The sequence below is a fragment of the Protobothrops mucrosquamatus genome, unplaced genomic scaffold (genome assembly GCF_001527695.2).
Source record: "Protobothrops mucrosquamatus isolate PMUCROS unplaced genomic scaffold, P.Mucros_1.0 scaffold1205, whole genome shotgun sequence".
NCBI classification, from domain to species: Eukaryota; Metazoa; Chordata; class Lepidosauria; order Squamata; family Viperidae; genus Protobothrops; species Protobothrops mucrosquamatus.
In genome coordinates this window covers 59,718-72,089 of record NW_015387415.1, presented here as the reverse complement: position 1 = coordinate 72,089, position 12,372 = coordinate 59,718, and the positions used below count along the sequence as shown (strand labels likewise).

At 39.1% G+C, this 12,372-nt stretch overlaps 1 protein-coding gene across 2 annotated transcripts; it reads right to left on the bottom strand.

The window, feature by feature from the left end:
* Nucleotides 1–712: 712 nt before the first annotated feature.
* LOC107291864 (ubiquitin-associated domain-containing protein 2-like) lies at nt 713–12,099 on the bottom strand. Of its 2 annotated transcripts, none has more exons than XM_015820898.1 (4): nt 11,965–12,099; nt 6,369–6,496; nt 4,001–4,120; nt 713–827 (listed from the first exon to the last, which is right to left on the bottom strand). In XM_015820898.1, exons 1-4 carry the CDS (start codon nt 11,993–11,995, stop codon nt 717–719), a joined length of 390 nt encoding a protein of 129 aa, XP_015676384.1. In that variant the 5' UTR covers nt 11,996–12,099; the 3' UTR covers nt 713–716. The 2 variants fall into 2 exon arrangements, with proteins under 2 accessions (XP_015676384.1, XP_015676385.1); XM_015820899.1 differs by lacking the exon at nt 713–827 and adding an exon at nt 2,541–2,589.
* Nucleotides 12,100–12,372: the final 273 nt, after the last annotated feature.

Genomic DNA, 12,372 nt, shown 5'->3' with positions numbered 1-12,372 from the left:
AGTTTATCTAATCTTGATTGGATAAAAACAAAAAAAATTGAAGATACAGAATTGAATCCAAAGGCATCCATTAATTGGTAAAACAGCATCTGGAATTAACTGTGCCATTGTACCTTTATTCACCCTAAATCTGCTCCAGACAATCAGATAACCTTTGAGAGGAGATCTGAGAGACTGTCCGGTAGATTTACAAATTTGATAAACACATAAATATGTGGACAATGAAGAGGAAAAGCAGAACATCTATGACTGAATATGCCATACAAATTCAAATCATTAGCAATATAGATATATTAAACTCACATTTGGAATGCAGCATTCAGGATAATTTCATTTCTTTTCTGGATGAGGCCAAAGCTTCTCCAGACCATACCATTCTGGGGGCAATTGGCAGTTTCTAAAAATAAAACCTCCAAGCCAAAAATATTTTTAGATAATCTAATGGTGATCTGAGCCCGTAACAGGTTTGTTGTGTCCAGGAGGTTGAATTATTTCTGATTCAGAAGATTTATGAGAACTGCTAAACTACCTCCAGAGCACCACATTCTGAAATTCTAAAGAGAGAACACAGAGTTCTAAAGAACATTGAGTTGCTGAATGGCTGAATTTCGCACAACCCAAATTAATAATACTAAACATTTCATTTTTATAAATTCCAATAGCTCTAGAAATAATATTTAAGATACAAAAAGATATGAATGTCCCTTAATAGCCACTTACAATCCTGAAGGCAAGCTGCTGATGTTGAAGCCAAAAGAATATTCAATAGCTTCTACCAGGACAAAATCAAACATCACTGATAGCATCCAGGAGCCCAGCAAAAATGACTGAAAAAATAAAAATAAAAATTCATAATCACAAACTATCCACCTTTTATAGCTAAAAAATCATTCATTAAAAATAATACAATGTTGAATAGGATGATTACCCATTCAGCATGCTCACAGAAAATGGACTGTACCCAAAGAACTAAATCTAAAGATATATTTATGTAGAGAAATTAGGATTACAAAGTTAGACTACACTATACCAAAGGTTTTGCAGCAGCATCCCAGAACTCACTTACTGAATCTGCAGAGTTGAATGTTCAGGTTACTGATAAAATAAGAGCATTTCTATTACAGGAATCGTTATCTGATTTTGCCTAATAATCAGTCATGATAGGCAATGAGTCTTAATGCTGCATTATCTGTGAACCATTGGAAAAGTCAATCATGCTGGGAGTGATCATAAAAAAGAGAAGGGGCTGCCCTAGCACTCACTGGCTAGACACTATAAAAGATGACACTGGAATAACCATGAAGGATCTGAAGGAAGCGGTGCAAGACAGAGGGGCATGAACAGTGCTGATCCATAGAGTGACCGAGGGTCAGACACTACTGAATGGCTGATGACGACAATTTTCATTTTCTGGGAACTACAATTCTGCAACCAGATATATGTTATGCATTAATTTCACATACAACACGTAAGCTATCTGTGATTCTTCCACAGCATTCACAATGGAATGGAATGAATTGTCCAGGTAGTTTGCAAGCTTTAACAGTGTATCTACACCACACATGGCCCACAGGCCGCATGTGGCCCTGGACAGCTAGTAATGTGGCCCAGCAAGATAATAAAGAAAAAAAAGTTTATTTCCTTTATTTCCTAATGTATTTATATACATTAACTATATATTTTATATGTGACAAGACAACTCCTCTTCACTCAATGTGTCTTGGCAAGCCAAATGTTGTACAACCATGATCTATACCAGTGGTGTCAAACTGCCGGCCTGCGGGCCAGACACATCATCCGGAAGCCGCACCCACCCCATTGCCAGCAATGGCAAAACCGTTCTGATACATTGCACGACGTCATGTGATGTCACGAGTTTGACATGTCTGATCTATACTGTTCACAAAATATATAAGCAGCATATTATTTTGTTACATGCCATTTTCATCTAGTAATTAAAACCTTTAAAGCTAACTGAAGTATTTTAATGCTAATTAAAGAAAAAGATAACAGTACTGCTTATGAATTGTAACAAATATATGGAATTAGTCTACAAAGTAGTTATAGCCCTGGCTTCAACTGATAAGCATAGCACAGCTTTGTAAAGAGGCCTCTGGGAAACCTGGGGGTCACAGGGAGGCATGCAGAGAGCTACAAAGTACAGTATCTGCATAAACTTTGACATCAGGCCAGGACCTAATAATAATAATTAATAATCTAAGAAAATAATAATAATCTAGAGCCCCTGAAATTAGAGCACTATACTCTGGCATGGAATCCACAAAAAGCAATTACAATACAGTAATGTCACAAACAGGCCTTCCTACTTTTTAGGAAGTATCAACATGTTCTTACCCAGAAACACATCAGAAATAGAGTGTGAAGTTCAACAAATGAGAGAGCTAGTCTTTTGAATATTTACGTCTATTCTCAAGAAAACAGCACTCTAAATAAGCGATACATGTTGGATGAGGATATACGTAACTCTTAAAACCTCAGAGCAAATTGCTCTGTTAGCTGAATTCTGTCCAGGTTCCTGCTGTCCAGGAGCTTTATCACTGATCTCTAAAGGTATCTTCTTGTGGATTTCTGCAAGATAGAACAGGAGCAAACCAAGACCCAATTTATACACTTCAGTGCATACTCATGCACTTACACAGAGAGTGCATCTTCAACTGCTGCCTTAGAATAGAAATGGCCATTTATTCATTCAGGCTGCTACATACTACTCTATATATGCCAGTAGAGCCAAAATGGTTATAATACAGACAAATAAAAACAGTGAAATATATGTATAACAGGGGTCCCCAATCCCCAGGCCTATTCAGAACTAGACCACATGAGAAGAAGGCCGGAGTGCAAGTGTGCACAACTCAACTCACTTGCAGTTGAGCTGTGTGGCATGCATATACTGCTGGCCCACCGTTTGTGCAAATTGAGATGCATACCTGGGTGTGCACGGCCTGCCACTCACGCGGTCTGGTTCCCCCCTACCCCACAGCCGGGCTGCCAAGCTGCAGATGTTACGGACCGCTGATGTATAACATTATATCAGTAATTCTCAACTTATGATGGTTCACTTAATGACAATCCAAATTAATGACAGCCTTGGAAAGGGTGCTTTACAGTGTATAAAGCACTTCTGACTGTTGCACCATCTCTCCACGGTCACATGGTTGCGATCTGGGTGCTTAGCAATTTGTTTGCACTTATGACAGGTTGCTAAGCACCCCGTGATCATGTGATCACCATCAATGAGGAAGTCAAAGTCAAAGAAGATTGCAAGCTACTGCTGCCTGAAGAGCTCTGTGCCGAAATCCAAGCAGGCACAAGGATGAAATCCTTTGGCAGGCAGCTCTTGCAGCCAGTCCCCAGGGCAAGAAGGAGCCCAAATCCAAGCAGGATTTTCATCCCATGACCAGAGAGGCAATGCAGTAAGCTAAGGAGTGCAGAGTGCCTCAGAGAGCCCAAGAGGTCCAGTATAGGCCATGTGCGAGTTTCTCTCTGCTCAGAGGCTGAAAATTCTGCTTGGATTTTAATAGGGAGGACTTTCAGTCTCTGAGTGGAGAGTTACTTGCTGGGCTCCCATAGTCTCCCTTACACTCAAGGGATCCCTATGTTCCTTATTTGTGACTCTTGTCTGCTTAATGACCTGCGAGATGATTTAATGATTGCAACTGTTGAATGAAGCAGCTATGTGACATCTCGCTTAACTGCTATGCTCTACAACCAAGATTTTGATCCCAGTTGTGTTGAGAACTATCTGTATTACAAAAAAAAAACAACAAAAAACTATAAAGGCAGCATGGGTTCACTATCATTTTGCTTACCCTGTTACTTAAAAATGAATTTTCTAAATGGAAATATAAAAATGGCTCCCTGGAATTTTTGAATATCTTTTGTGATAAATACTGGAAGAGGAAAAAGATAGACAAATAATGAATGTAAATATATACCATAACTTACGAAATATGAGAACAAAACCAGAATATGAACTTACTGAAAATTTTCTACTGCCATATCGCCTTTCAAATATTCTGAAGTTGTAGATAAGTAAACTACTGCAGAAAGTGTCTTTAAGATCAAGACACACTGTTCGTCCACAGAGCAACCTCCAAATCTGAAAGGTAATAAACAGTAGTCAGTTTCCACTTGCATTTTATGGAAATTATTTAATATAGCTGTACCCAGCCACACGTTGCTGTGGCTCAGTCTGGTAAAAGTGTGTGTTGCTTTTATGTCCAACAGATGGCGCTGTTTTTTTAAAAAGCATGTTTTTACCTGTCACAGGTGTGACATCTATATAATATATGTATATAAAAACACGCGCGTATTCGAATGCAACGTTGTGTCAAAATTTCAAAGCAATCGGTGAAGAACATTCGGAGATTTAAGATTTTGAACAAACGAACATTTACATTTTTATTTATATAGATATAGCAGACAAACGTTAGCAGCTGGGAGATGAACTTTAAAAAGGGGAGAGAGATGCAGCAGGCAGGATAATGTTGCAGTGACAGATGGGGGCAAGGTTTTCTACAAATTTCCTTCTGTATTTCTGAAGACAATGAAGTGTTACAATTAAATATAAGTTTGAACACGAATGTTTCATTTTTTTTATCAGGAAATGGCAGGAAGCAGCATCAGCATTTCTGGTGGTTTGTCACTGAAATTCAGCTCCTCCATTTCTGTTAAGGGACAGTAGGCAGATTCTACCTCCTGCCAACTCCAAAACATGTCTGTGTCATAATGAAATATGACAAAATGTAGCTTCCAAATGTCAACTACTCTTTTTCCTAAGCTATTTTACCAGAAGAAAGGGCTTATATGAATAGATTCTTTTCCTTATAACCTTCACTTTATAAATTATACAGTAACTGAAGTCACATTTTCCAGTTATAGTTCTACTCCATTTACCTACAGAAGTTCTTCCTACACTCCCAAAACCACCAGCCCATAGCACAGTAAATGTGTAAAACATACAAGGTCACAACATGCTGTTAATAGATGTCAAAAAGAATCCTTCTAGCAAGGACACTGCTATTGTTGGAACAAGTACTACCTTTTATCTCCATTTAAAGATACAAGTAAATGAAGAATGTTAGCATGCTTCAGCTACCCAGGCTTTAAAGTGTGCTAAAGGTAGCTATAAATATTTTGCCCATGTTAACTTTTTTTTCTTGCAAACCTAATATCAGATATCAGATATTCATTTCAGACTAAGCTCCAGACCTATACTTTTTTCTGTCTCAATTAAAAACACAGCAGGGAGAGGGAACAGATCTCTGTCTGATATGAAACAAGGAGGACTTTCCCCCATTTGCTGCATGCATCATTTTTCTTTCATCCAGGAAGTTAAGTCCAGCTGGGAAGAGAGCATAAAAGTAAAAAGAACCACTATGGAGAGAAAAGCAGAAACTGGCACTAGGAAGACTCAAATTCCTCACCACTTGTTCATTCCATCATTTTCTAAACGCTTGGGACTTCTCCTTAAAGGCACAAGTTATCACTGCCACAAGTATTAATATAATTTCATTATCTCTATATCAATTTGAGGGTGGGAGAAAAAGAAAAATAAGAAGAGCCCATAGCCCCATCCTTTCAGTTTTAATACACAACAAAGAATAAACCTCTTCTTTCTCCCAAAAATGTGTGTGCAAATATACACTTATTTTTTAGGCCAGGAATTTTGCTGAAAAGACTGTCTGGAGCAGATCATAACCCCATGGATTTAGATGTATAGGGGGTGGTGTCCTGGGCTTAGACATGCCACCTAGTATTATGTATAAAGCAAAACATCTATTTATTTTATTTATTTATTCAATTTTTATCCCGCCCTTCTCCTTACCGGACTCAGGGCGGCTGACAGCCTTATAAAACAGATACTACAATAAATACCTAATTTAAAACCAAATTAAAAAGAAATATTTACTATGGCCTAGCAGTATAACTACTGTCAACTCAAGTTCCACTCATCTGAAATACACTTGGGACAATTTGTTTTTCTCCACAGTTACCAGCATAACCTCTTTGGATGTAACGCATCACCTTTGAAAAAAATGTTATCTGATTGTAACTGTAAGAGATTTAACAGAATACAAGTTGACTAATTGGTTAACAAAAGCTAACAAGAAAATAGAGACTTCCTCCTTCCCACACTGCAGCCACAACTAATTTCTCACATATCTACATTTTACATGAATGCTGCTCTGCTATTGGTTGTGGTATGGAGTGCTATATCATTCCAAATTTAAAGTTCAAAATATTCACACCACAGCTCATAACAAAAAATTTAAAGAACACTAGCCCCTATGCAGCTTTTTTATGTTTATCCCATATCACAATATTATACATCAATTGCTGCTTACCTGAAATTCCTCTTTTACTGCTTGCAGATTGTAGGTAAAGAACTTTTGATAATGCTGAAAGAGTAGAGCCAGCAGTAATGAGAAGGTGCTTGGTATTATTAATAGACCCTTTGACAGAGGTGCTTTATCTTCAAAAGAAAACAAAATGCACACATATGCAATAAAGTTATAGTGACAATTCTTAAAACAGTTAAAAAAACAATCATGCTGTGTACTTTTTTAAAAAAAAAAAGATTTATGATTACAATTAAATCTGTTAAGACTGCTAAAAGAACTTTCCAACTCATTTTACCCAAATTTTGGTTCAAGTTGTATAAACAAAACCAACTAGGTGCATGCAGAAACCACTTAATTCATTTCGAATGCTCAAACTAAGCAAAAAATGATGTGGCATTTTAGGTTTCTCTGGGAAAGTTTAGTTCAACCTGGTGTTTGAATCCAGAGAGTGACTGCAAGAAACAAAATTCCAGTCTCCCATAGGAATGCCCTGGAAATTTACAACATTTTCTTTCTTTTCAATCAGATTGAAACACACAAGCCAGTTAGAGCTTTATAAAGTGTGCTAACAAAAAAACTGATGTACTTTTAAAATATGATTTAAAGGAAAAGAAATTGCTTTCAATATTGTCATTTTAAGATAGATGACCCAATGTTCTTAGCATGAGCATTTTTAAAAGCATTTAGAAAAAAATGCTCAGCCCAACAGCACACAGATGCACAGAATAGAAACAGAAGAAACTTATTATCAAAGAGTGTTCTAATATAAGAATGAATTTCTATTCTTTCTATAAGATAAATGAATTGTTAGGTGAAATCAACCTGAGCTCTGAAAACAAAACAAAAAAAGGATATTTACAATGGAGTACATGTTATGTTTTTCCTTTTCTCCCAAATGTCCTCAATATCCATTTCAGATGCTGTAATTTAAATGAGGCAGATTGCTTCTAAGGCAAGGGATCTGACAGCAGTATCTCTATTGTCTTTCCAAATATACCACTAGTCATTAAGGTCTTCTTCTTATGCCATATCCGTTATCGGACGTTGGCGATCATGTTGGCGATCCTGTTTTTAATCAGCAGCCGCACGAAAAAGTGCTGCTGAGTTTTGTCCAAACCAGTCCCTTAGATTTTGAAGCCATGATGTTCTTCTTCTGCCTGGACCTCGTTTGCCTTCAATCTTTCCCTGGAGGATTAAATGGAGTATGCCGTATTTTTCTGGGTGTCGCATCACATGTCTGAAATATTCTAATTTTCATTTTTTAATTGTTTTGATGATTTCCCTTGGCTTTCTCAGTCATTAAGGTAGGAATTAGTTACTTGTGGAAGTTGATGAGTGTCTTTGGGATTTTGAGAACATATTTTGGGAGCTCTTGCAAAATAACTGCCAGGGAAGGCTCACCTAATCACAAAATCACTGGGATTTTCCTTGCTATGCTATCAAGCAACACTGGATGTTCCCTATCATTTAAGTTGTTTTGTTTTTATTTTTCTTGATTAGTGGCATTCCTTTGGGCAAAGCATTGGGTTATAGCCAGCTATTATTTCCATTTGTTAAGAATGCCTGGAAAGCTCCTTTGTGGCTTGGGGCATTTTTGTATATAATAAATACCTCAGCTTCCTTTTTTAATTAATTGGAAAGAAAAAGTAGCTTGTGGGATTTATATCTAATCATAGGCTTAATATGGAAGGTGAGATGAAATTATAGACGTTCATATTAATTTCTACCATGAGTGCAATATTTTACTGATTTTACTGCTTTATTTATGCAGTAAATTACAGGTTAATTTTACTGCTTTATTTATGCAATAAATTACAGGTTAATTTTACTGTTTTATTTATGCATATCTTATGCTCTACCTATTACAACACAGTGATTCTTATTCGGTGTTTTATTTCCTGTTACTTTATTAAAATAATTTTTGTTACCACATTGTACACAGAAGTATAGATGAGTTTAATAATTTATCCAAAATGCTGCAGTTTAACATTCTGATTGTTATATTCTAACCTCTTGTGCACACATTCCACATTCTACCCACTGAATAACTCAAATTCCGCTCTCATATAAATGAAAGGGGCATAAATTCCATTTTAGAGTAACACTGATCCACTGTATAAATTAAACAACTGAATTAAAGAGCAGTGTCCTTTTGTTATAAAATCTCAAGATTAGGAAAACATTTTAAAGTATGAGTACGTGCCATTTTAAAAGATTTAAAAATATTGCAATATACATTATGATTTCCTAGAATGGTATAAAAAAGTGACACTGATAGAAAAATACTATTTAAACAACGCCTCTTAAAACTGCATCAATGTTAACAGTTCCAAGAGGAAAAAAACATTAATATTATTTAAGAAAGGATGTTTTGATATGGTATTAAGAGATCTAAATACAGATGTTAATGAATAAGCTCTACTTGAAAACAATGCATAAATTAAGTTATTATTTTGCCCTTGTTTAGCCTTAGTGCACTTTTGTACACTTTTCAACAAATCAGGATTAAAACAAGCTCTGCTCATGGATATGAACATAGCACATGGTAAGCTGATATCCTCATATGTTATCTGCATCAACAAGCACTTTTTATAAAAGCACTTTAGCATCACATACCAAGATTTTTCAAATCTTCATGAATGGTTTTTTAATCTGGTCCAATTTAGATCACTATAAATACACTTTAAGCACTGGGCTCATATATAATTCACTAACCATGCAGAAACTTGAAGACATTCTATTTAGTAAATCATATTCTTATCTGAATATTGTGCTTTATTTTAGTTCAAGATAATTATCAAAAAAGGAAATATCAAACTGACCATTACTAGGTTCAACTAATTACCATATTGTAGAGTTCTTTTTGTACAGAGCACTCAGCTTCTAATTTTTAACATGCATTGTTAGCCACTTTCCACTTTTGCTTAGTTTACCTGGAGAATTGAGCAGTGTACAACCAGCTCAAAGTTGTTAGATTCCTGAGTTGTACAATATCATTTAACTGAGGAAAGGTGTTAGAATAGTTTCTTACCTGAACTGGCAGGTTTCTATATTTGTTCAACACACTGGCCTAGAAATAGTCCAGTTAAAGGTGTTGTGCAATTGTATCCAGTGAGTCATGGAAATGTAGTTACAGACTTTATTCACATACCACATTAAACTTTAAGGTAGTTAATCTGGTTTTGGCTTAATGTTTTGTGAACCCTGTCACTGTGGTTTCTAAACCATAGTGCATAGTTTAGTGTATTTATGCAAACATAGCAATTTATAGTGGCTTAAAACCATTGACTAGGCCAGCGGTTCTCAACCTATGGGTCGCGACCCCATTTGGGGTCGATCGACCATTTCACGGGGGTCGCCAAGCAAGGCTGTCCGCCATTTTTCCCCCTTTTCCAGTGGGTGCCTTACCTTCCTTGGGCTGGGCCAGCTGGTGGTCGGCCTGCTCTGTCTCTGCCGCTTGCCAGCTACGCCTCGGCCGGCGCAGGGGGCGGAACCACGCATGCGCGGCGCTCCCGGGCAGGGAAAGTCCTCGACTTACAACTGGTTGGGTAGTCCTTGACTTATGACCGGTTTAGTCCTCGACTTACGACCAGTTTAGTCCTTGACTTACGACCGGTTGGGGGTCGCGGCATTAAAAAGGTTGAGAACCACTGGACTAGGCAATTTAATTAGATCACAGTTAAAATTTATATTAATCCCTGCTGGCCCAATCCTATGCATGATTGTTCAGAATAAGTTTATTCAATAGAATTTATATCTGAAAAAAAACCCAGTAGTGTTGTTAACAAAAAGCTGAATTTGGTATCAATGGGATGCTTATTCTGTATGGGTTTGTGCTCTCCAAGCAGAAGCAAGTTTGCAGTTTGAATGTACTCCCTAATCCCAGCTGTAAGTGGACTTTCAAGTAGCAGCTGTGGTTGAGGAGCATATTTACACAATTATGATCAGAATGCCAACTGCAATCTTTCCCGAACCAGCCAGATTTAGTAGCAGTTATCCAGCCCTTGTTACCAACCAATTTGACTATAGCAATGCATGTGGAGTTTCCCTTGAAGTAGATCCAGAAAGTTCAACTTGTGCAAAATGCAACTTCTAGGTTGCTGACAGATACAATATACAGGAAGCATATGATTCCCGTACTGAAAGATCTGTCCTAGCAGTATCCATACTGGTCTATAAGGCCTGACTATACAGCTTACAGACTGCCTATCTCTCCTACTAAAAACCTACTAGTAGAAGTGAAGATACCCTTGTTGTTGCAAACTCCATTATTGGTATGCAAGAACAGGTTGCATTAGCAAGCCTGGCTAGGAATTCTGGGGGTTGAAGTTCACATCTCTTAAAGTTGCTAAGGTTGAGAAACACTGCCTTAGGGTCACCCACTTGACTCTCAAAATTAGAAAACTGGGGAAACCACATCTTTTCCACCAAGTGTTTGTTACTTAAATGATAGATTTTGATTCTAACTGTTCTGTTTACATTTTGCATTTTCCTGTTCCAAGCCACCTGAATGGTCACTGAGAGAAAAGATGGAGTACAGGTAGTCCTTGACTTACAAGTTTGTTCAGTGTCTGCTCAAAGTTACAATAGCACTGAAAAAAGTGACTTATGACCCTTTTTCGTACTTATGACCATTGCAGCATCCCCATGACAATGTGATCACAATTCAGACACTTGGCAACTGATTCATATTTATGACCGTTGCAGTGTCCCAGGGTCATATGATCAAGTTTGCAACCTTCCAACAAGCAAAGTCAATGGGGCAGTCAGATTCACTTAACAACCAGGCTACTAACTTAACTGCAATGATTCACTTAGCAACTGTGGCAAGAGTAGTTGTAAAATGGGGCAAAACTCACTTAACAAATCTCATTTAGCGACTTAAATGTTAGGCTCAGTTGTGGTCATAAGTCGAGGACTACCTGTAGTATAAATCCAATTATAAAGAAGAAAAAGATAAGGAGCTATGTTTCTCTTCACTTGCAAGATTCATCCTGAGGGAAGACACAAAACAACATCCTCGCTGAAAGCATACAACAAAGCTGAACGGACTGGCAAAAAAGGAGAGACCTGCTTTACCTCTACTCAGATTAATTAAACCCAGGGTGGGGTGTCTCCAAACCTCGCAACTTTTAAGACTTGTGGACTTCAACTCCCAGAATTCCCCAGCCAGTTTGGACACCCCTCACTTAACCGCAAGAGTCGCTCGAGATTTTCCTTCAGCCAGAGATCTCCAACCTTCGCAACGTTAAGACTTATAGACTTCAACTCCCAGAATTCCTCAGCCAGCCAGCATGGTATCCAACCTGCAACATAGCAGGCTGGAGGAATTCTGGGAGTTGAAGTCCACAAGTCTTAAAGTTGCCAAGGATGGCGGGGGGAACCCCTGCCCTATGACTTTAAAGCCACGTTCCTCCCCCGGCAGGCACTGGGGGCCGGGAAAGGGCTCCAGGATGGAGGTTCAGCCCCCGAAGGGAGAGGACGTTCCCAGAGCTAAGGAGGGAAAAGAGGAACCGCCTCATCATGCCGCTCGGCTCCCGACCTTTTGCCCCGTGGCGCGGCCCCTCCTACCGGGCGGGCGAGGCGCGTGGGTACTTACACAGCCCGCTGGAGCCCGTGCTGGTGAACATGGTCCCTGGCGGGGAGGGGGCAAGCGGTCGCCTGGGCGACGCGCCTGGCCTCAGGAGAGCAGCCGCTCCGCTGAATCCCCTCCGGAGGCCGAGCAGCCTCGGCGACGGCCGGGCCGGGAGCTCCTACTAAGGCGGCCGGGATGGGTCAAAGCCGACAGGGCAAGGAGACCCCGCACAGCGCCCCCTGCCGGAGCCGCCGTTTCGTCCTCTTCCCGGACGCGTCAGGCCGGGATTTCTCTCGGTTCTGCAGGACTCCGTCTAAATAGGCCTCTGCCTCTTTGGGGGGGGGGGGATGAGGTTTGGGGGGGGGGGGCATGGCCGGATTGAAGTCAGCCTAGCTGAGCTCAATAGGAGTACCGGCCTGTTTCGAAAGGCCC

Excerpts from the sequence above, each read along its gene's own strand:
- LOC107291864 (XM_015820898.1), bottom strand. The coding sequence starts at position 11,995 with ATGTTCACCAGCACGGGCTCCAGCGGGCTGT. Across the intron at positions 6,497-11,964 it reads CACGGGCTCCAGCGGGCTGT|ATAAAGCACCTCTGTCAAAG; the intron begins GTAAGTACCCAC and ends TTTCTTTTGAAG. Across the intron at positions 828-4,000 it reads ATGGCAGTAGAAAATTTTCA|TCATTTTTGCTGGGCTCCTG; the intron begins GTAAGTTCATAT and ends TTATTTTTTCAG.